The sequence below is a fragment of the Harpegnathos saltator genome, unplaced genomic scaffold (genome assembly GCF_003227715.2).
Source record: "Harpegnathos saltator strain DR-91 unplaced genomic scaffold, Hsal_v8.6 scaffold9, whole genome shotgun sequence".
Taxonomy (NCBI): Eukaryota; Metazoa; Arthropoda; class Insecta; order Hymenoptera; family Formicidae; genus Harpegnathos; species Harpegnathos saltator.
In genome coordinates, this window is record NW_020230717.1 from 305001 (window position 1) to 330000 (window position 25000).

Here is a 25000-nt window from a genome sequence, read left to right on the forward strand (position 1 = left end):
TTCGTCGCCTGTCGTCTCTCGTCCTATCTCCGCTTCGAATCGGCGTTATCTCCAAGATATAGACGCACTCGAGCACGGATTGGACTTGGCTCCGTATTTCACAACACCGCACGAAGGGCCTCTACACGCGAGTATTTTCAAGTGTTTGCTGGACGCAGGATATCATCGCAGTGTACCACCGTTACACTTCTGATCTACGAGAGTGAGAGAGAGAGGGAGAGGGGGGAGCGGAGCGCGCCGGTGGTGTCTCTCTTTCCCTCTCACTGGCGTGGAATCTCGTGTTACGGTTATTCTGTGTAAATACAATTTTCTTTATTGAGTCGTCCCGTCGAGCCGTGTCCCGAAAACTCGTTTGCTTTCCTTTACAACACCGGCCGGGCTGAAGGGATCGAAATATCGTCATCTCGATATAGCTTCACACTCGCTCGTAAATCGCTGCCGAGGCCACTCTCGAGTGTCTCGGCATGACAAAAAGTGCGCTGGATTCGAAAAGCGTCGCGGCGAGAGCGAGGGTCCCTCGGCGGCGGCGGCGGCGGTGGCGGGGGACGAGGGAAGAAAGGGGTCGCGAGAGAGAAAAGGGCTGCGATGTACGCGGGCGACAAGTGCGTGCACGCAACGAACCGTCGACACGTTCGTACCCACGTGCGTTCCGATGAGAATTTACATGCGACTTCCTGCGGGCTCCTCTCTCTCTCTCTCTCTCCCTCTCCCTCTCTCTCTCTCCCTCTCTCTCTTGCTCTCCCGATTAGAGTAGCGTGACGATTTTATCGCGGTACCCGCGAGGGGTTGAAGCGCCGATTATGGTGGCGATGATGATGATGACGAGGGGGAGGACACGAGGTGGAGCAGGAGGAGAAGGAGGATGGTAGTAGTAGTCGCGGGAGCGAGGGGAGGGCGGAGATAAACAGCCGCGTGTACATATAGGGGGTTAATATTCGTTACGCATCGAGTCCGACGATTTTTTGATCCTCCTTGTCCGTTGTGGGGATATTCAAGAACTTCCTGTTCGCTCGTTCTCCCCTTCTCGTCGTCGTTTACATAATCTGTTATTTAGCCCTTTTATCAGGCTTTCGAGCGTTATCCCTTATCTTCGGATTTCCTCATCGGTCATTGGATTTCCCTCCGCTTCGAGACTCGTGGCTTGCTTTCTCCCCGAGTGACTTTGAGACTTTCTTTTTCCTTCGCTTCTTGAGCTTCGTGATAATTTTTTTCTTTTTTTTTCCTTTTTCTTTTTTTTTTTTTTTCCAATTTGCCCCGCCGCGTCTCGCGGCAGAGAGAACGCGCGGGGTGCTCCCTGAAGCGAGGAAAAGGGTTTCCGTGTATCGCGCCTATAAAGCGACGGGGGTTTCCTCTTTCCTGTTCTTCCACGGTGAGCTGAAATCATAGCCCGGCGCGCGTCTCTCCGCGCTGCCGTTGCTGCTTCCTTTCGTTAATTAATGTACATTCGGCCGTACTTGGACCGTGTTAATATCCATATCACCGAATCCATTACTGTAAGCTCCCCATCTTAAGGCTAATTCCTCGCGTATCACGCGAACTTGTATACCGGGTGTCCCGCGTGTTTGCTCGCTCGCTCGCTCGCTCGCCGCCGTGACGCTTGTTGAGGACGGTGACTTAATCCGAATATCATTCGCCTTTATTGGCCGCTCTCGGTTTGGAGACACACACGCTCTCTTTCCGATGTTAGGCGCATCTTCGTCGCCGCGGCCGGCGGTGGCGGCAGCCACGTGAAACTCGCCGTTAATCGGCTCCCTCGTCTCATAAGTGAAACACGCATAAAAAGAAGCGGTACACACGCGAAGAGTTGGCCCATGTAACGGTGAAGAGGACTGTTGCAACGCGCAGCGACGACGACGACGACGACGACAACGACGACGACGACGACGACGACGACGACGACGACGACGACGACGACGACGACGACGACCGACCGAGCGCTGTCCGCCCTCCCGCTTTTCCTTATGCTCTCTTGCCTTTTATTACACGTGCGGATTACGGCTGCGTGGTCGTCGCGAGATATATCCATTACAAGAATGTCGGCCTCGGACAGCGGTTTGCACTTTTGCCAACTTGTCGGAGTTTTGATTTTCAGGGTAGATAGGGATAAACGGCATGCCCGCGTGCATCACAAACGTGATTTTACCGCCGCAGGCGGGCAGGAGAGGGAGGAGGAGATATTCCACCGGGGATTTTTCTCATCGTAGGCTTCGCTAATTGGGAAAGTCGTTAGGTTATTAGTTCGACTCAATGTCGACGTTCCCCCAAATGGATGTTTCTGAACAAATCTCGTCCTCGGTCGAAATGAATCACTTCGGGAATTCGTCCCCGGCGATATCGCAATAGTAACGACTCTCTTAAACGAAAAGTGACTTAGGCTCGCATACGAGAGCCATTAGAAGATCGTTAGACGTCCGTCGTGCGACAAAGCGGCAGTGTTTTCGGTCAGCGGCTTCGGTCTCGATTTAATTAATCCCCATTATCTGTCGGCCGACACGAAATACCACCGAGACGCTCGAGATGCTCGAGGAGGGAAAAGAAAATTATATTTTCCCGCGGCACGCGGCCAACGCACGCGGCCGACGCGGTTCGTGCGAACGCGCGAAGTCGCCGCGTACGAATGAGAAGTTGGATCGTAAATTCGAATCAACTCCGGCGAATGGATAATTGCTGGAAATTCCGGACAGCGCGCGGTGTACGCGCTGTGCACCAGACCGGGTTACATAAAATCCCCCTTTCGAACAAAGCGCCGGCCATTCTCACGACGGCACCGGCGGACGAGCCTTCGCATTCACGCTCGTTCCCCGCCCCTGTCTAGGTCCTTGATTCAATTAGTCGATCGATTTTTCGGATGACGTCACTACGTTCCTGAACACGACCGGGCCGAGAGCGACCCTCCGGCCGTTGCAATTGTACCGCACGCTGTACATTATTCTGTAATCGTGGTGTTTAGAAGAAGGGTGTCGGATTAACTCGACAATGCTCCCCTCTCAGCGTGACGCTAGGTTGGAGGGGTCCGAGGGTCCGGGGTCCTCGGTTTTGCCCCGAGGATTTCTTCCTATCGTGCATGTTCTCTCTCTCTCTCTCTCTCTCTCTCTCTCTGTCGTGCTCTCTTCCTCGGCCGGCTCTCTTTGTCCTCGCGTTGCATTCACGTAAAAAAAAAGGACTTTGCAACCCCGCTGCACTTGCGTGCGCGTGCACCTGTTGTCGCTATTACACGTTGAAGAAAATGAACGTCGCGCCCTAGTTACACCTGCCGGTTTTGCATCTGAGGTGGTGAACGCTGAGTTAGGGCTGTCGGTGGCGGCGCGGCGGTCAAAGGAGGCGAGAGGGCGAAAGGAGGCAGGGAGAACCTGGTACCTAACGAAAACGTGTTGGCAGTCTCGAAACGACACGTTTCCCTCCGCAAGTAATCGGGTCCTGCCGGAAGTTACTGGAGTGTCCTTTATTTTTCTCAAAGATTTCGTCAGGACATTCTCGGGAGACCTTTGCTCCGCAAAACGCACCCTCCGGTGCGCGCATTATGTTCGGGGTAGTTTGACCTGGCGCTTTGTTTTTTTTTTTTTTCCGAAAATGCCATTTTTCACGTTTTGTGGAGACTTCCACAAAACATCCCGCCGCCGGGTTACCTTCTCTCGGGGTAGAAACCTCAGCAAAAGAACTGATAATCTTACTTGAGTATTTTCAAATTGCCGTAATCCGCATTTTTTCACGAAAGAATCCCTTGCCATCCCCGGAAAAACCGGACTCGAAACCTCGAACAGAGTCCGAGAACAAAACGCATTTTCCACGCTCGTGCGCGGCGACACGCTTTAACGAGAGGCGCAAAGGGCGCTTCCGCGAGCGTCGCAGTCGAAGATATTATTATATTCACTACCGCTTGACGGAGGAGAATATTTCTCTGGACGAGCCGTTGACGTATTTCTGCCGGCGCAGGAGGAATTCGTGCCGAGGCGAATCGGCAAGACTCGAAGACTCGTTTGCCGACGACGTCATCGGAGGACTATTTTCGCGCGCAGGGATCAGTCGCTCGTGTCCCGCCGCCTGATTTCCTACGTGACTCCTCGTTCCCACAGGACGATGCGATCCATGCACCGTTGGCCACCCCAACTCTCGGAGCGACCCTCGTCGTCTCTTTCGCGCTCGGCAGCCCCTCGTCATCCCCGAGTGTCCTTTTATTTTTTTGTCCGGTCGCCGCGCTGACCAACCGAGGCCCGAGCGCGCGCGCGCGCGCGCGTGCGCGACCGACGGTGCCGCCGCGTCCTCGTGCAACATTCAGTCACCGGAACCGCGACATCCTTTCGCGGATCGCTCGCGTTTCTTGCGATCCTTTTTTTCCCTCCCTCTTGACGTGCGCATCCATCGAGGTCGTGCGTCACGCACGACGGCTTCGAGCGCGATTATTGGCTTCGCTGCGTGAACAAAATTCGAAAAATCCTGCCGTTTTTCTCACGCGCGACAGCTCCGCCCGGTCTCTAACGAGGGATCCCGGAAGAATCGAAATTTCGCACCTTCTCTCTCTCTCTCTCTCTCTCTCTCTCGTCGAGAAAGAGCGCAAAGTGTTGGCGACGTTGAAAAAATGCGGGGTGAGCGCCAATGCGCGCGCGGCGAGGTCGAGCGTCGTCATCGCCGTCGCCGTTGTCGTGCAGCCGGGAGGGTTGGCGAGAGGGACGTCAGAGAGGGCTGGCTGGGAGATATAGGAGACTGCCGGAGGTTCGAGGGGGACGGGATGCGGGGCCACAAAGATGGCCGCTTGGCAGCGTGCGCGCGTGAGAGGGCGACTGTGGGGATCCTCAAATGCAATGGGGTATCGCATCTTTCGCTCGCTTTTATTCCGGTCGCGTGTGCCGGTTCTCGTAGCACTGTGGTCGAAACAAGTGCGCAGAGACACACACACACACACACATACACGCACGCACGCACGCACGCACGCACGCAGACGCACACTTTGTAGATTTCATGCTCGCGATGAATCCACGGAAATTCCACGGTGCCGCGGATCGAAAAGAGAGCCCGATAATTAGCGCAACTAGAGCACCCGCAAGGATCACGCACATAGAAAAACGCTCGCGCGGGCAGCGAGCGAATCAATCAATCGCGAGCACAACCGTGAATCTTAATGCATGATAATTCCACGTTTCCGTGCATTCTCCACCGCGATTGGCTGATGCCGCGCTCTCGCTACTTATTCGCTCTCTCCCGCGCGCTATGCTCGCAACCGCAACAATCGCGGCGGAGTATCGAGTGACAAAAGCGCGCGCGCAGGCGGCGAGCGTCTTCTTCGACGCTCGTCGCCTGCGGAAAATGTATATACGCGAGGAGAGAGAGAGAGAGAGAGAGAGAGAGAGAGAGAGAGAGAGAGAGAGAGAGAGAGAGAGAGAGTGAGAGAGACAGAGAGAGAGAGAGAGAGAGAGAGAGAGAGAGAGAGAGAGAGAGAGAGAGAGAGAGAGAGAGAGACCGAGGCCAGGTAGATTGCGACACTTTCACTCAGGCTTGATCTTGAAGACGCGGCCGGCGTGTGTATCTGATAGAAAAAAAAAGAAAAGAAAAGAGGAGAAAAGAAAAAGAAAAATCTCTCCCGACAACGATGAGAAGCGCGCGAAAAGTCACCAACTCTCTCAGCGGCCTTTCCGGGTGGGGAATCTCCAGGACGGACGCGTGAATGGGCGCGCTCGGGAAAAAGTCGTCAAAGATACAAAGTGCGCGACCTCTTGGACCGCGGCCGCGGCGGCGGTGCGAATCGCGTATCAGCGCCTAACATCCCTGGACACGCGCGCTCTTCGGCTTTATCCCGGGCGAGAGCGTGAGCGAGCGAGCGAATCGGGAATGCCGCGTGCTTCTCTCCGCGAAGCTTCGAAAATGTGGGACACGGCTGCTCGCGGTGGCCGGCAGGGCCCGGCTCCCCTCTCGCCGCGAAATTCTCCGTTAACTCCGTACCTGGTGGCACGCCGCGCGGCTAACGGAATGAGCAGTACCTGCGCTGCTGCTGCTGCTGCTGCTGCTGCTGCTGCTGCTGCTGCTGACGCGCTTCCACACACACACAGAACACATGTACAAACACGTATACGCTACACACGCGCCAGATATACAGGGTGTACCAGGAAACCCCACCCGCCCCGTATGTAGCGCGCACGGTTTGCGTCCTCTCTCTCTCTCTCTCTCCCCCCCCTCTCTCTCCCCCCTCCCTCCCCCTTTGTCTTTTTTTCTCCCGTGCTTCGTTCGCGGGAATTTCATAGCACGCCGTCGTTTCTCCGTAATGCTTTCGTTTCAGCGTCGCGCCTTCGTGAAACGCTATCAGCGCGCTCGCCGTACACCGGCGGAGAGGAGGGGGAGGGGTGGATTACGAGTTTTTAAGCAGACGAGAGCCGCGCGCGCCGCCGGCGTCGGCTGGCGCGTTTGTGCGACCGGCTGGGTATTCGGCGATGCGCGTTTTCACGAAGAGGCACGCGGAGGCAGCCGATGGGGAAAAGCGGGTGGGAGATTTCGCGTCGAACACCACGTATGCGCACCGCTCTCCGCGCTCCGCACGTGACGCACCGCACACGCGCGCGAGCGCGTCCAAGAATGTGTGTGTGTGAGAGCGCATCGTTCCAAGCACATCCTGGCACTCCCCCAGTGGGTGGAGGTGTGCGACAAGGGACAGATATCCGAATGCACACTCGCCCCTCTCGAATTATTATTATCGCCGTGCTCTCCCGCGGGAAGGAAGGCGAGATCGCGCCGCGATGCGGCTCGCGGACGACGAAATCCCGTTAATCGATTAATGACAAGCGACGATAATTCCACGTCGGCGCGGCGGTGGCGGCGGGGTTATCGTATTCGGCGAACCGGCCAGACACGTGTCCGGGGAATGCTCGAAGAAGGACAGAGTGCAGGCTCGCGTGCGCGACGCGATTCTCACGACGACGCGCGACGCGCGCTGATCGATGCGATGGAAATCGCGCACGGTCGAAAGAGCCGCGAGGTCCGCCGGCGTCGTTCGTTCGCTCGCTCGCTCGCTATCGCGTGATTGCTAATTAACGATGCGGCAATCGCGAACGCGCCGTCGTCGCCGCCGCTGCCGACGCCCTTGGTTTTTCCTTGCCCCGATTATCGAAGTCGCGCGAGGTGATATCAGGTGGAAAACAGCAGCGACTTTGACATCGCCGATCTTTTAATGCGATATATCGCTCGTTCGCTCGCGCGTTGCTTCGCTCGCGCCGATCGAAATCGCGAAAAAGCGAGAGGAAGGGAGGGAGAAGAGATTTCACGGGAAGGCATCGTCGGACGTGAGGTACAAGTGCGGGCCAAAGAGGAGCGTCGGGAAGAGAGCCCAAGAGAAGAGTCGTCGAGCGCGTCGCGAGTTTCGATTTTCTTCGTCTCGTGCATCCTATATCTGTCCTGCCCGCTTCTCTCTCGCTCTCTCTCGCTCTCCCCCTCTCTTTCTCCCTCTCCCGGTCCGTCTCTCTTTCCCTCGTCGACTTTGCCGCCGCGCACCGTCGACTTCGACCTCGATCCTGCCTGCTCGCGAAATTCGGCCGATCGATGGAGCAACCCCCCATTCTAGGACGAGCGTGTTCGCCGGATGCGCGTCCTCGTCGTCGTGCGATCCTCCCTCCTGCCTCTCCTCACCGCCCTGTCGCCGCCGTCGCCGCGTCTGCAGTTCTCTCCCCCTTGCTCTACCGCACCTCCTCTTCCTCCTCCTCCTCCTTCTCCTTTTCCACCGCTGCCGCCGCCGCTACCTCCTCTTCCTCCTCTGTGCCACGAAGAAGCACGAAGGAGGCGACTATATCGCGGCTGCGAGTCACGTAAATCGCGACTCGAGGAATCGCACGGATGTCGCAATCGCGGTAATATCCGCGCCGGTCTTCCTCGCGCATTCGAAAGGCGGGCAGGGGGAGGGCAGGCAAAAAAGAGAAATAAGAGACCCCCGCGTATGCATATGTGTATCGGTGTGCGTGTGTGTGTGTATGTGTGTGTGTGTGCACGCGCGCATGTTGCACCGTGACGGAATCCCGGCACGGGTGATTTCGCCGAGCGGACACGTACATCCTTGAGCGCTGACTCAGCGGAATGTTCCTCTAATCGATCCGTATCTCGCGCCTTCTCGCGCGGCAGGAGCAGCTGCGCGCGCGCGCGCGCGCGCTCAACAGCAAAGAGAGAGAGAGAGAGAGAGAGAGAGAGAGAGAGAGAGAGAGAGAGAGAGAGAGAGAGAGAGAGAGAGAGACAGAGAGAGACAGAGGGAGGGAGGGAGGGAGGGAGAAAGAGACATGGGAGTGAAGGATCAGGGAAATAAAGACAGGAACGTGTTTATTAAGTCGTCGATGCACTCGATAGGGGGAGAGAGGGAGAGAAAGAGAGAGAGAGAGAGGGAGAGATGATAAGAGAGACGGATAGTGTCGCGTGCACGCGCGCGGCGGGAATTCACTGTGAACGCAGCTTTATTACATTTCGCGTTACAAAAACGCCGCGGATGACGAAAACCGCGTCTCGATTCAATTACAGAACAAATGTATCGCTCACGGAAACGATCAAGGAGAGACTCGACGGGAAAAAAGGGAAGAAGGCGGCGCGATCTCTCTCACTCTCTCTCTCTCTCTCTCTCTCTCTCTCTCTCTCTCTCTCTCTCTCTCTCAAGTTGCCGCCGTCCGTCCGTCCTTGCGGAAACGCGCGTTTTCCTCTCTCGCGCGAAGCATGTGCGTGCTGCAGCATTACGCGGAAGAGAGGAACGCGCGCGCGCGCTGCTGTGCGTCGCGGAGCCGTCGAACGAGCCCCAGTTGACGATGTGTGTGAGTCGAGGAGGACTCCCGAGGTTGCTCCAACGTGCGCGGCACGATATTTCGCGACGAGCGCGCGCGCGCGCGCGCGCGCTTGTCGTTCGTTTTGTACCTCGCGGCGGTGACTCCGTCGCGTTGATTACGCAACGCGTGGCCATGAGCGCGCCCCGCGCGCGCGAGAGAGGGAGAGAATGCAGACGTGTGCGAGCGCGCGCGCGCGCGTCGCGCGCACAAAAGTCTGCCCACGGTGGTGTCATCGCAGGACTGGTCGCGCGCGCGCGCGCGCGCGATTATCGGGTATCACCGCGCGGTGTTTACGGCAACAACGGATCGCGCACGCGCCTCTCTTCTCCGATGTTATCGTCGAAATTAACGGGGATATCTCCCGGGGGGCGGAGGGGGGCAAGGAGTCCGATCGGCCGGCGATGTGAGAAGAAGAAGAAGAAAAGAGAGTCTCCATCCGGGATCGCCGCTTCGCGATCCGCGCGTTTCGTTTCCGCAACAACGCGTTGTTCCTCGCGACTTCGCGGAGCAGGTGGAGGAGAACGAGGGGGTTGCGCGGCTCGCGCTGCGGTTGGCAACCGCTGTTGCGGTCTAGGAGCGCGAGAGCGGGGAGAGAGCGCGCGCGCGCGCAAGGTTCAGCACGCGCGTGTAGGCGTGTGCACGGCTCGCGCGATGACTTGTAGGATGAAGCGGAGGCGCAAAGGCGTCTACTTTTCGCGTCTAGGATTTACGCGTGCAGCTGATATTCGGTTGTAGACTGTGTCGTGTCGTCATGCGATATAAATGATCGTGGTGTCAACGGTATTGGGAAGCCGCGGGATATATCGGAGCGGAAATATTATTAGTACCGCGTGTCTCCCTGCGCGCGCGTTACTCATTAGCGTCGTCCTCTGCTCGCCGCCGAGCGAAATGGCAACTTTGCCAGCCGGCGGCGGCGGCGGCGGCGGCGGCAGCGGCGACGGCGACCGGTGTTTTCGCATGGAAATAACGCCGTTTTTCCCTCGCGCTTTTTGCTTCCCGTTTCGATCCTCTCGTCCTTTTCTCGCTTTTTCTCTCTCTCTCACACACATACACATATGTGCGCGCGCGCGCACACATTCGCCGATCGAAGCCCGCGGAAAGTGGATTAATCGAGCGGCGGCGGCGGCGGCGGCGGTAGTGGTGGCCGTCACGCGAGATTATGCTGCGTTCTGTCTCGAGTACACTCTCTCGAGCAATAATAATGCCGATTACGGCGTGGCTTTTATTTACGCCGTTCATCCGACGCAACACGCGCACGCGCGAGCGAGCGAGCGAGCGAGCGAGCTCGTATTGATGAATTCCTCGTATCTTCGATTATGACGTTCGCGCCGTCTCGGATGAGGTAATAACGACGCGTTTAATCTCGCGCGGCGCCGCCGCTGCTGCCGCCGCCGCCGTCGTCTTCGTCGTCGAATTTGTACCTTCGAGCCGCGGGAAGGAAAAAAGTTCGGCTGTGTTCGGGCGCGAATATCGGCGATAAGTAAACACGAGAGCGAGCGAGCGAGAGCGAGAGAGAGAGAGAGAGAGAAGGGGAACTTCGGTGGTTTTTACTTGCGCACTCACACTCGGGGACGCAGTTGTGTACACTGTGTCGTAGTCATCGTTTACGTCTGGCCCGGCGAGTCCTTTTCGCGCCCGAGGCTCCTCCTCTTTCTGCCGAAAATCGAGTTATCGATAGCGCGACTGTAATATCAACCATCGCCGGAGTTCTTCGGACAGTTTGTCTCTCGGAGGAACTGGATCTATAATTTTTTTTTCTTTTCCCGATATTTTGCATCTCGTTTAGCAGCAAGTATTGTTTATTCGAACCTGATAATTGTTGTCTTTATTGAGATATTTCGGCGATATATATATTCGGCTTGTTACGAGATTATTTTGGAACGGAAAGAGAGAGAGAGAGAGAGACAGACAGACAGACAGACAGGGACGCGCTTGGTTCGAAGACGCGACGTGGAAATTGATTTATGTTAACTCTGCGAGGCTCGCGCGCGCCATTGATCGCGGCGGCTTTGTTTCTACCTCTATTTTTCCCCCGACAAAGCGCCGACGGGTTTCGAATAACGCGAAAGTCAATTTGTGACATGGCTGATCGCGATGCGCGAATTACCGGGAACACATGTGACGCGACCGCCTCGGCCGCGGTAATCGAAAATAATTTGCGCGATCGGGGGCGAGCTAACGGAAATCAATCCCCCGAGCGCGCTCGGATATGAGAAAGATTCCACACCGATGAAACATTGATTCGTTTATTTCCCGGGCGGCAATCGACGTGCCCATGCGGGGGAGCTGTTTCCCATAATCGTCGTCGATAACGGCGACTGTTTCGGCAACAAAAAAGTCGCGAGCCACCAAGGTCCTTCGACCCTTATCGGGCGGCGGTTATACAGTCGGTGGCGATGAGATAAACGCCGCGCAGCAGTTCGCCGCGCTTTCAGTTCGACGAATTTCAAAACACACGCGCCGGTATTCGATAGAAAACAAATTTATCTCCTGCGGATTACGGCAACGCAAATTCTCCTTTCGGCTATGTTGCGAAATTCCTCGAAAAGTCGCGGTGTCGTAACCTTTCCGCCACTCACCGCCTATTAACCTCCAATAAAAACCTTAATACCTACCGGATAAAAAGTCGTCGCCAGTCATTTTCTCATCGCTCCCATCCCGAGTGGAACTTTCGTCCACAGTCTCGTGGACGCTGTTGTCTGCTCGTCGTTTTGTCAAACTCGACACACACCGTCCCATATGGTCCAAACGATAGGGGACCGAGCGGAAAGATTAGAAAGATCGGCCAGTTCCGACGTAGGGAGAGAGAGAGAGAGAGAGAGAGGGGGGGGTAGAGAGAGAGAGGGGTAGAGAGAGAGAGAGAGAGAGAGAGAGAGAGAGAGAGAGAGAGAGAGAGAGAGAGAGAGAGAGAGAGAGAAAGTACACGCGTATTGAGACCTTGCTGATGGACTTGGCGCGGCACAGTCAGTGTCAGGAAAAACAAGTCGCGAGGAGACGTGTCGCAATCTTCCCTCCGCTGATTAGACAGTCAATGGCAGAAAGATCGCGACACCGTTACCCTGATATGCCGCGCGTCCGGTGTCCACTCGATGGGGATAAATTTATCCTCCGACGGTCGTTCCAGCAGGCAAATTCTCCCGCCCCGGAATACGGACGTGTCGCAAAATTCATTACGGCAGAAAAAGTGGTGCACCCTCCCCCTCCCTCCCGCCACACCCACACACATACACACACAAACAAACCGCATCGATTCAGCGCGGTTTTCGAGTCGCATATCCTGTGGCATCATCTCTCTTTCACATTCAGCTGTTCGGCTCGAAATGTGCGCACGGTGCGCGCACCACAGAATCGCGCGCTTTTGCACGCTGCTACGCGATCGTCTCGTTACGCGTTCGCCCGCGTAATCCGATCGCGCCGCGGGCGTTTTCCGCTTTCGCGGGCTAATTGATACTCTCCGCGGCTCGCTCGGCCGTCTCGGATGCCGTAATATAATTCGACGTTCCCGCGAGAGAGTGTGCCGATCCCGATCGTTAAAGGTCAATCTCTCGTTCTCTCTCTCCTCTCTTTCCTCTCTCTCTCTCCCCCCCCCCTCTCTCTCTCTCTCTCTCTCTCTCCTCTCTGTCTCACCGCCGCGCCATGGTGTTGTCGGACTGCCATTCACCGTGAAAACCATACGTACGCTCGCGCTCTGGTCACCGACAAGGTCGCGCAAGGTCGCGCAACCAAGCTGCTGCATCCACGCGCCATATATGCAACGGTGTATGTGAGAGAGAAAGAGAGAGAGAGAGAGAGAGCGTGTATGTATGTGTGAGAGATGCAGGTGGACGACGATATCGTCGCGCGATGCTCGCCCATGCTCGGCAGACGAGCGTCTAGCTCGTCACCATCAACGAATTAATTCGGCGATCAATCGACGTCTGTCTTTCGGCCGTTGCGGGGATTGTTCCTTTCTCTCTCTCTTCCTCTCTCTCTCTCTCTCTCTCTCTCTCTCTCTCTCTCTCTCTCTCTCTTTCTCTCTCTCTTTCTCCCCTTCTCCCCCTCTCCCTCTTTTGACGTTAAGCTCTTTGGTGTGTGTGTGTTACACTCGCATTTCACCGACCAGATCTCGCCGCTTTGTTATCGCGCGCGCTCTTCGCACATGCAACCCTCGCGCACGACTCACACATACACACACGCACACGCACGTACGCACCACCGTGATTTGCGCGCGAAAGCAGTAGCTCCCGGCTATCGATCCGAATGCGTAGAAAATGCTATTGATTCCCTCGGCCGACCCGACGACCTCTTCTCTCCATGGCGACGATCCGAGAGCAGAGGCTGGCGGATGTTGAGCTCTCTCTCTCTCTTTCTCTCTCTCTCTCTCTCTCTCTCTCTCTCTCTCTCTCTCTCTCTCTGTCTCTCTGTCTGTCTGTTTCTCTTATCCTCCTTCAATCCTCTCCCGATCGCGATCTCTTCCGTTCCACCGTGTTGTAATACATAATAGATATATATGTTGAAAAGCAAAAGCGTAGGAAAGAGCGATATCAATTAACGAAGATCGTGAGCGGGGGAGAGTGGGGAGGAGAAGGCCTCGTTTAATTTTAACGACGTAAATAGACGAAAGCGTCTTTTTCTTCTTTGCATTAATTTCGATCGATCGTTCTCTCGTGGTCTCCTCATCTCCGCAGAAACGAAACGTGTCGCGCTTACGTGACCGTGTCTGGCAGGGGGTGAGAGGAGGAGAATTGCATAAAAGGCAGACACGAGTCAAGCTAGTCGCCTATTCGCTGCCTGCCTACGTCCTCCAGGGTCGTACACCCACGTCCAATCCTCTGTCGCGTCCCCCTCTTCTCCTCAGAGTCGTCTTTGTAGTTTCGAGAGACTAGATATGCTACGAACGGAGAGAAAATCTCTCTCTCTCTCTCTCTCTTTCTCTCTCTCTCTCTCTCTCTCTCTCATCGTACGAAATTTCAAGTTTCGATACTTTACGTGGAAGAGTTTGCTTTACGCGACAAAGGATCATCGAGACGACAATTCAGTTAGACATTTGTTGATGCGCTACTATAATCGCAATTTTCTCTCTTTTTCTGCATCAGGTCACGAATAAGACGGACACGATAATCCGCGGCCGATGAGGAGCACAGCACGAGGACGAGTAGTAGAAGAAGAAGAAGGAGCAGCGGCAGCAGCAGCACGAGCAAACACGAGCAGCTTCGTTGTCGAGGCAGAAGGTGGCGGCGTGGAAAAGCAAAAGGGACGACGAGGACGACGAAGTGGCGGCGGCAGTGGCAACGGCGGGTACGCGACCAACAGCCAGGTCCCATGTTAGCGGACATCAACGGCAATCTGGCGGATCTGAGAAGCGAAGCGATGGCGTCGCAGAGGTTCTGTCTGCGCTGGAACAACCACCAGAGCAACCTGCTCTCCGTCTTCGACCAACTGCTGCACGACGAGTCGTTCGTCGACGTTACGTTGGCTGTGGAGGGTCAGCTACTCAGGGCGCATAAGATGGTGCTGTCGGCGTGTAGCCCTTACTTTCAGGTGAGCTCGCTTGCCGCTTGCTGCGCCTTGGGCGCTCGTGCAATTTCTTAATTCCGCCGTTTAATGGCGTCGTGATATATACGCGCAACGCGATATTCTTCGCACGATAATAGGTAGAGTAGAAATGAAAAATGAATAAATTAACTCGTTAAATTTTATAAAGATAAGATCCTGGAATAATAGAGCAAATTCTACGATAGATGATAATCTAAAGAGAAGGCTGTTTTCTCGGTACTGTCGGACAAATTTTGCCGCTTCCAGATAAATAAATGAGCCGAACCTCTGTCATGACTAACGCGAGCGGTGAAATTGCTTTTCCCGCACAGGCACTGTTCATCGGTCACCCCGACAAGCATCCTATAGTCATTCTGAAGGATGTGCCGTACGTGGACATGCGCAGCCTGCTGGACTTTATGTATCGTGGCGAAGTAAGCGTCGACCAGGACCGGCTGACCGCGTTCCTACGGGTCGCCGAGTCCCTGAGGATAAAGGGTCTGACGGAGGTGAACGAGGACAAGTGCGACCTGCCGAGCATCACGTCGTCGCTGTTGGGCGGTGCTCAGAACACGGTGCCACCGCCGCCACCCAGCCTCCACCGGATCAACCAGATCGGTCCGCATCACCATCATGTTTCACAGAAGAGGTTCCACCACATGTCCAGCCACCCGCTGCTGGGTTCGGCATTGACCGCGCCTAAGAGAAAGCGTGGCAGGCCGAGGAAGCTGAGCGGTTCGTCGGACACGCCGATCGGCGAGGCCGCTGGCCAGGATCTGCAGTCGTGCTCGGGCGCCGATCTTGTCCAGGGCTCGCCGGAGATGATGGAGATGAAGATGGGCCTGGATTTCCAGAGCGAAGCGAGCGGTAACGGCGCGAGGAGCGGCGGCCAGGCCGCGGGTGGTTCCTCCGCTTCGAACAGCGTGACGGGCTTCGCGACCGCCAACAATCCCGCCGCCACGGCGTCCTCGGGCTCGTCGGGGAGGAAAGACGAACCCACGGAGAATGGCACTGACACCCCGGAGCCGCCGTTGACGCGGGTCAAGCGAGAACCGGAACCGACGCCCAGTACCTCGGCGCAAGGTAAGAGGAGACAGTGTATGCAAGAGGGATTGAGTGAGCGAGAACGAGAGAGAGAGAGAGAGAGAGAGAGAGAGAGAGAGAGAGAGAGAGAGAGAGAGAGAGAGAGAGAGAGAGAGAGAGAGAGGCAGAGCGAATGAATGTCATTGGTATTTGAAATACTGCGAACCGTATGCTGACGTGCGTCAATGTTGATTTTAGCCTCGGATGAGACATTCGCGCGACCGCACAGTAGACAAGGGAGTGAGGGTTTCAAGCAAGGTAAGATCTTCATCTTTACTCGACACTGCGATAGACACGGAGGAAGAGCGTTGACGACGCGCGTCTCGCCAATCCCACACAGCGCGCGACAAATGTCTAACGAACCTTCCGCGCGAATCGAACAATGTCCAACGTCGGTGATGTCTGCGCGCGCTTTCGCAAACTACACTTGCTCACGAAGGAATCGATCACGCGATTGTCGCGCGCGTATCGCAAACGGTTCAATCGATCGAGACACCAACTTCGCTGTTCTCTTGTTGCGATCAAGCAGATATCAAGCATATATCTTCAAGTATTTCCCACGAGACACGCCTTTTGGCCAGAACTCGCCCGGAACGGGCTCGACTCTCCGCGACACGTATCTAACCCACCCCTTGCAGCATTGCGCAGAGAGTAATTCCTACTCCATATTATCGACGATGCACCTTTCTCGTTTTAACGGTCGACTTTGAAGAATGCCTCGCTAAAGACCGTAGCGTACAAGGTAAGTCGCCGGGAGCGTCGGAGAGCGAGGCAAGAAGCGACGCGCGCTCTCGAGCTGACTGAAAACGAAGACTTGCAGAGTCGTGCGAGGCACACCTTTCGCGGACGCGATGATAACCGTCGCGACGACGACGATTCTCTCGCGCGCGGACATTCGCGCGTCCAGGTAGCTGCGAGAACTATTGGACGTGTCTCTCTTAGCATGGTGTGAGAATTGTGGTTCCCATAAGCGCGGGCGCGGAGAAGAATGCTGCGGGCTCCCTACAAACGGTGGAAACTGTAGACTCTCTCATATCTTTGTTGCAATTATTATTATTATTATTATTCCTCGCGTTGAGCCTATTCTGACGCGCGATATTCGGAATAACAATAGCTTTCTCTCTCCTTCTCTCTCTCCTTCTCTCTCTCTCTCTCTCTCTCTCTCTCTCTCTCTCTCTCTCTCTCTCTCTCTCTCTCTCTCTCTCTCTCTGTCTCTCGCCCTTCGTCTCCTCAGCCGGCCTTTGATCGCGCAAGAAGCGCGCGCGCGCGTGGTGTATCGCAGGATCCAACGGGCGAAATCTCCTTAACGACGCAGCATTTGTTACACCGGCCGAGACGCCGAGCATCATTCTTCTCCGCGCGAACCCGAGGACGGGGAAAGAACATACGCTTTTGTGCCGTCCGAACGCTTTAATATTCGCCTTCTGTGAACGCGCCCCGAGGAGCAAGCAAGCAAGCAAGCGAGCGAGCGAGCGAGCAAGCAAACGAACCTCGCGCGCCGGGATTGTTGATAGACGACGCTGTAGACTCTCTACGTGAGAACGACTATCTCGCACGATTCGTCGAGGTCGATCGACGACGTCTGAGAATCGGGAAAATCGGCAAAATCACACTCCGGTGCTGGCCCAATCGCGATTCTCGACGTGACGTAAGGCCGCACGCACACCGGGACATTATATTATCATCATTTATATGTTATATATATATATATATATATGTATAGATATATATACATCTCTAAAATCGACACACTTCGCGAGGTCCACTTCGCGACGACGACGACGCGATTTCACGCGATTAAATCCGACGTTGATCCGACGTGCGCGTCGTCGTGGACGTCGACAAACGTTTCCTTCTTCTTTTCTTTTTCTTTTTTTTTTTTAACCCGATGTGCTAATGAGTTTGACTTTTCAGAATTATCTCGAGCTGTCGAGCCGTCGAGGCTCGTCGGTCGTGTTGTCGCCTACCCTGCGGGCGCGCTCCTATCTACGATTTTTTTTTCTAGGAGCACAGCCAGGACTCGCGACAGCGACGAAATGTCGAACTCGCGAAATCGCGCGCGCGCGCGCGACGTTCGCGAAAAACCCCGCGTCTCTCGGGCCTGTATCACACGATTTCCTCGCGAACATTCTCGAAACGAAACGCACACGAAAGTAAAACAGAGAGTAAAAACCAAACAAACAAAAAAAAAGACAATATTCCGACGCGAGAGGAAATCCGCGTCTCCGGAGCTTGCGTCTCCGAGGAAAAGGAAAAAAAAATACGAGGAAAAAAAATGACAATCAAAGGCGACTCGTCGAGTCGAGGTAAAACGATAAAAAAAAAAAGACAAATTTCCCTTCCTGAGCGCAAGCGGTGCTCGGATCGCGAGAGGGAAAGACAGAGATGTAGAAAGAGAGAGGGAAAGAATCGAGACGCAAAGTATTAAAAGGATACAACGAACGAAGACACAAACACACACATACACTCAGACACTCGGACATACACATACACGTGCACACAGGTATACGTAAAAAAGGAGTATAGGATGTGTTGGTAGAGAGCAAGGAAGAAAGCCGTCGTCTCGTTAACGTTAAAGAGTTGGCGCGTTCACACTCGGAGTCCAGATCCGAAGAGATCACGGTCCGTGACGAGAATTCCGAAAAACCGGGGGCGGGAGGGGGGATTTCCCTGTCTCGCGTGAGCAATGCGATTCTGCTGCGATTCAGTCGCCGAGATTGTACCCTAAAAGGAATATATATATATATATATATACACACATACCACACATATACGTATATATATATATATATATCTCGCGCGCTAATAGCCGCCGGTTTTGTTCTCGTCGAGGACGTGCATAATAGATACATCTAGATACATACATACGTAATAACCCATACGTAATCACGCTCGGCCAATGCGCAGCGCTTCGTTCCTACCTCCTCCTTCACCTTCTCCTCTCAGCACAAACACGCGCACAAACAAATACACAGGTGCATATATATATTATATATATTATATATATATATATAATATACAGATATATATCTACAAACACATACATACCTATATAGATACACGCACACACATACACACACACACATACACATGTATACGCACACAGCCATACGAAGCGGCCACCTTCGTCATCTCTTGCCTCTTCATGATCAACTTCTGCGTCTTCTTTCTGTCGCACCGCACCTGTCGCTCTGTTGTTCGATGTCTGTCGGACCTGGTCTAAATTTCCCCTAATCCACACTCATACATACACACACACACACACACACACACAGACACAGGCACGTAGATACACCATACACAGAAGAGAGACACACACGCAGATACATCACACATCGTGTTACAAGGAAAGAAAAACACCGTTTACTCTCTTCTCCGCACGAATGAGAAAAGCTTCGCTGCCATTGGCCAAAGGTAACAGGAGGGGGTGGAGCCAGCTTTTAGCGGTGCTTACTTACTTTTTTTTGTTGTCTGATTTTTCACACCTCGAACGCTGGTTAACTTCTTTTTCACGCTCGTTCGTTGCGAGGAGGATACAATAGAGAAGTTTCATTTTCTTCTTTTTATTGCGGAAAGACAGACAGCAAAGCGAGAGAGAAAGAGAGACTTGAAAAAAAATACGCGTCGTTGGTGACGATATTGATGACGATAATGACGGGAAGGTGGTGGTTGGAGGAGGAGGGGGATAAAGAGGAAGAAGAAGTATACTTAACCAACGGACGACGCGTGTGTCGGCAGGTTTTGTCACTTCCGCCTTCTCTTGCGTTCTTCTCGTTTGCCTCTTTAGATAATAACGACGACAGTGAAAGAAAGAAGAGACTGATAGCAAAGGGAGATATTAATTAAAAAGAAAAAAATAAATAAAGAGAATCCGTTGAAAAATCACGATAAATTAGTGTGTAAAGATCTGAAATGAAGAAGAGAGGAGCAGAGAGAGAGAGAGAGAGAGAGAGAGAGAGAAAGAGAGAGAGAGACCACGAAAGAGATCGGAAGAGAGAGAAAAAGAGAGGAGAAGTATATAGTGTGACGTACGTTTCTTTTTTTCCGTATTTTTGTAAAAAAAATACCATGTGTACGTGCGCGCGCGCGAGACGGGGGGAGGGGAAAGGGAGTGCTCGAAGATGTTGCCGTCGGTGACGATCTCGTTTCTCGGTAGTGACCGTGTGATCGCTTTGTTCACTTTTGGCGCAGGTGAGTTGAGATTATCACCATCATTCGATCTGTTGAGAGATTTCTTAAGCTTTTACGCGGGGGAAGCGAGGGTGAGCTAGGGAGGCCAGCCGCTAGAACGAAAAATTGTATGTAAAAAAAAAACGATATAACGAAAAATGTCGAAGTAAACCGCAACTGTTGACGAATAGTCGAACGAAAAGAAACAAACCAAAAAAAAATGAACAAAACCAATAATCGAAAACGAAACAATATAGACGTTCCGAGAGAGAGTGCCGGAGTGTAAGAGAGAGAGAAAGCCGGATTGTAGAAAAGGATGTGACACGCCCCGGAGGCCGAGAACGGATATGACCAGTTGTGTTTAAATAATAAAATAGATAGTAATCACATTATAAATCGAACCAAATTATATATATATATGTGTATATATATACATACATACATATACATGTGCATATATACATCTGCGTATACGTTAGAGTAAACCGAAAAAAAAAGAAAAAAAAAGAAAAGTACAAAGTAAAATAAAAACGCACACGAAGAAGAGAAAACGTTGCTTTTTTTCTCGAGCGTCCTCGATCTCGATGGATCGTCTTCCCGTAGAGATGGATACAAGCTGACTGTGACTGGACGCTACTTGGACCGAAAAAAAAGGGGGTTGGCGAGTGTGTACATGTGTCGCTCTGGTAGTGTGTTTAATCGATTATTCACGTACTTTACATGCGTGCTGGTGTACACCTGTGACATGCGTGTACGGGCTACTCGGGGAAGTTACGGTCCTTCCTGTCGATCACGGATCTCGCGGACGGCGAGTCCGCTGAATTAGGCCGCCGATCGCACGCGTCGCGGAATCGAAAGGAGCTCTCGACGATCGCTCGCCCGCTCGAACCACGTCGTCGAACCACGGGCTCCGTCCTCGGAAGCGATCGATCTCGCGTCCTCGCTCCGGCGGATCGCTCGTGACTCGCACGACTGTCCGGCAGCCGGACGTTCGAGCAAGAAACGCGACGACGTCGAATTGCTTTCTTCGAAATCCGTGATCGAGCGGAAGCACCGTATCGCGCGACAATCTGTACGTATGGTTTTCCATGGGCTTGTATACGTGTGATCGTGGGAACGCAAGTGCGTGTGAGATGTTTGTGATTGAATGGGAAGATGCGTGCGTGCGTGTGTGTGTGTGTGTGTGTTTTGTGTGCGTGCGTGTGCGTGTGTGTGTGTGTGTGTGTGTGTGTGTATGTGTGTGTGTGTGTGTGCGCGCGCGCGCGCGCGCGCGCGTGAGAGTGAGAGCGAGAGAGAGAGAGAGAGAGAGAGAGAGAGAGAGAGAGAGAGAGAGAGACTTGATGATGTGTGAAAGTGCAAGAGTCTGAGATACACACGAGGGAGTGGACGACGACGGGGCGGCGGGGGCGGGGACGTGGAGAGGTCGTGTTCGCAGCGTGTTAAAAAAGTACGATATATATGTATTATATATAAATATGCATTCTTGACGCGCGGGGACACAGAGTTTGACTGAGAGACGGCCGATTCGAACACGGTAACTCTTTTTTGCTGGCTCTACCCTTCCTCTTGCTTCCCCCCACAAATATGTAGAAATAAATATTATATATATATACGTTGTGCCGATACAGTATCATATACAGAGATACGTACTCCACGGTGTGCGGTAGAACTCCGTTTATCAGAACACCCCGCGGGAAAAGAGAGAGAGAGAGAGAGAGAGAGAGGGAGGGAGACAGACAGAGAGAGAGAGAGAGAGAGAGAGAGAGAGAGAGAGGGAGAGAGAGACAGAGAGAGAGAGAGAGAGAGACAGAGAGAAAATGAGAGGAGAGACAGAGAGACAGAGAGAAAATGAGAGGAGAGACAGAGAAAGAGAGAGAGAGAGAGAGAGAGAGAGAGAGAGAAAGAGCGAGAATAGAAAAAAGACAGTTGACGCAGCGGAAAGTCGAAAACAGCAAACATGTTCCGAGCTCGAATTAGTGAACATGTGCGTGTGTGTGTGTGTAGAGACAATTTTGGCGAGAAGTTTGATCTGCACAATTGAAGGATAACTCGAAGCACCTGATCTGTCCGCACGATGAAGATCCATTTTTATTAGCAAGAGCGACGAAGCTATTGTACCGACAACGTGTAACGGAGAATCTCGAGATAACGCACAGTGTAGAAAATGTCCGCTGGATCAGTATCGTTCATCTGTTCGGCGACAGACCGCCGCTTTAGAGACTCGAACCAAAAAAAAAAAAATAAAAAAAGAAAAGCAAAACGTGTGGCAAGAATTTCAGCCTGGTTTCTTCTGATAAACGGACCGCTACCGCGCATCCAGTGCTTGTACGACATACATTATATATTCATATCGTGGGCATGAAGAGCGATTTAAAGGACCGAGATTTCTTCGTTTCAGAACTGGAGGAGACGTCGAGTGGCGGTGGCGGCGGCAACGGCGGCAGCGGCGGCAGCGGTGGCGGCGGCGGCGATTGTGAGCCGCCGACTCACATACGCATCAACTTCGAGCGATGCTTTCGCAAGGAGTTCAGCACGTCGACGTTGCAGAGTAAGACCGCGGCCGTCGCCATGTTCGACGATCAGCAACAGCAGCAGCAGGTGCACTCGGACTCCGAGACCGATGCGAAGATGTCGAAGGAGAGCATAAGCAGTGCCATATTTAATCTGGTGGCCGGCGAGGCGGAGATCAGTCAGAGCGACTTCGAGGGCTCGTTCAAGGCGGAGAACGAGCGCACGGAGGGCTCGGTGCGGGACTTCTGCGTGAAGGAGGGCGACGTTTTCCGGTGCACTGTGTGCCATCGCACGTATACCCACATCAGCAACTTCTGCCGGCACTACGTCACCTCGCACAAGCCTAACGTCAAGTACTACGCCTGCCCGGTCTGCTCCAAGGAGTTCACCAGGAAGGACAACATGGTCGCCCACGTGAAGATCATACACAGCTACAAGCCGCCCATGAGTCTCAGCAACAGCAGCGGCAGCGGCAGCATGGGCCAACAGCCGCGGTAGACCGCCGCGTCCTCTCGTTCCGCCTCCTCCTCTGCCTCCGGCGACGGGTCGCCGCGTCGTCTCGCGGATCCCGCGGAGACGCGCGGGATCCGCGACACATAACACTACCGAAAGCTCCTTGGCGCCGTGCTACTGCGCTCCGTCGTATTCTCACGTTCGCGGTATCGGGGATCTGTGACGCGACGCTAGCGGCAGCGGCGGCGGCGGTGCTCTGTGGTTCTCATTGAGACACTCGCTGATGCCAAGCTCTCTTGTGTTACCGAGGGTAGCTTCGATACCAGTGATTAGCGATAGATTAGAATCTTAATAATGAGAGAGAGAGAGAGAAAGATATATATACATATATATATATATCGTAGAGTCCGCGCGGTGTGTCACAGATCGCACGGTACCGAGACACGGGGTGTTACAACGGCCAGAACGGCCGGCTGCGTTTTTTCCGCGGGGGTGGTTCATTATCGACCGAGTTTCAAGTTGTTGCACTTAGACGGGACCAAGGAACGGTGTCGACGTGGGTAGAGGAGGCGGAGAAGGAGCTCGAGAAGAACGCAGGAGATGGAAAGACAAAGAGAGAGAGAGGGAGAGAGAAAGAGAGAGAGAGAGGAGGGGGAAAGGAGAGACAAAGAAAGAGATAGAGTAAGAGAAGAAGAAGAAGAAGCGCCTCGTAACGAAGTCAGTGCGCTCCTGCGAGCGTGTAAGAAGCGAGGAGAGACAAGAGTGGAGTAGATAGATAGATATGTATAAGCGGTAGATAGATAGGCAAGCGGCTGATCTTATGGAAACGCCTGGATAAGGAGATCGGGGAGGGTGATTTAGAGGGAGGGTGGGATGTGCAAGATTCAAAGCTATGAACGTCATCGCCGGAGCGCGCGATTCTTTTTTTTTCCTTTTCTTTTTTCCTTCCGGAGCGTTCTCGAGCCGTTACCCGCGAACTTTCGGCGCGCGTCAAGCGAGAACGACCGTTAACCCTTCGAGCGCTGAGCCAACATTGAGCTTATAGAGCGGACGTGTTTTATAAGATACGACACTCGTTTCACGTCCTACACTATTTTAGCTAACGTGGCGCGGACGCTGTGTTACACACACACACACACACACACACACGCGCGCGCGCGCGCGCGCGGCCCCAGTTGCGATCCTCTTAGATTTTTTAAGGAACTCTATGAAGGAGGAAGAGCAAGAGAGAGAGAGAGAGAGAGAGAGAGAGAGAGAGAGAGAGAGAGAGAGAGAGAGAGAGAGAGAGAGAGAGAGAGAGAGAGAGGAAGACGATATATACCGTCGCTCTCGAGGGGTTAACGTTTACAAGAGCCACTATGTCGACGTTGCACGATTCGCGAGCGCGAGGTGTGGGTCTGACCAAGTCCAGTGCGCACCAATACGATGAACTCTCAAAGCAGCTACTAAAGTAATTCCACTGTACGATATTTAAATTTTAATAGGGTATTAGGCCAATGCGAGGACACCGTTGCGCGATACTTTACAACAACGGCGTTCATTGGCACCCACTTTGACGGGCAGCTTTCTCTAGAATCCGCGGCGATCTGCCCCCCTCGATCAACCCCTGCTTCTGGTCCTGGTCCTGATCCTGGTCCTAGTGCTAGTTGTAGTTATCTTTATCGATCTCCGTGCCTTCGAGGACCCGCGACGCGTGCGCGCGCGCGCGCGTGCACGCCCGCCCGCCTCTGACGCCGCATCGCGCAACGTCTGTGTTCTTCTTCGCGTTCCGGAGGATCGCGCGAACAGACGTCGAAAGCTCGCTGGGAAACGGCTCGTGCGCGCAAAGTAACAAGCGCGAGGAGCAACGGGCATTAAAAGTTACAAAACGAACGAGCTTTACCGCGCTCTCGCCGCCGCCGCTCTCGGCCCTCCCGCTGAGGAGAAGACGAGAGGACGAGAGTCGGCTCGTGGCTGTTGTAATAACGGAGGACACAAGAGGCTTTATAAAAAAAAAAAGACGGTAGAAGTTTATACAATATGCAATCGATGCGCTCTCGTTGCATTATTTTCTCAGAAGGTGGTTCTGCGTTGTCGAAGAGTCGTCGAAACGGCGCTCAGCAACGAGAAGAGGCAGAGCGAGAGAAAGAAGGGGGGGGGCAAGGTGACATGTGAATTCAAATGAACGTAAAGAAAACGGAAGAAGGAGGAGAGAGAGAGAGAGAGAGAGAGAGAAAGATAGAAAGAAAGAATATATTTACTACCGCCTGATTATATTACGTTGCAGAGAGAATCAAACACGCCGGCTGATGCAGCGCGGCAAATACATTTCTACGCGACGCGCGCGGACGCGCACGTGCGTTTCAGTCTCACCGGCCAAACCTCTGACCTCCAGCACGCTCTTCGGGTATTACCCGAGGACCAGACCTTCGAGCGGCGATCTGACGTGCAGCGGTTTCCGCCATTCGCACATACACTACGCGTACACAGGGTACTCGATAACGGGATCAATC

The 25000-nt window shown here is 53.7% G+C and overlaps 1 protein-coding gene across 8 annotated transcripts in view; it reads left to right on the plus strand.

Moving 5' to 3' along the window:
• The window catches only part of ttk (zinc finger and BTB domain-containing protein ttk), a 56913-nt gene that overhangs the window by 11772 nt on the left and 20141 nt on the right, over window positions 1-25000 (plus strand). For 7 of the 8 annotated variants that reach the window (XR_003114320.1, XM_025307545.1, XM_025307546.1 and 4 more), the window contains exons 2-4: window positions 13853-14297; window positions 14624-15374; window positions 15573-15632. Coding sequence is in view for 7 of the 8 variants with exons in the window: in XM_025307545.1 (XP_025163330.1) it covers window positions 14079-14297; window positions 14624-15374; window positions 15573-15632 (1030 nt within the window). In the remaining variant the exon portion in view is untranslated. Of the gene's footprint in view, window positions 1-13852; window positions 14298-14623; window positions 15375-15572; window positions 15633-21942 lie in introns of all 8 variants that reach the window. The other variant, XM_011141382.3, reaches the window with a different exon arrangement.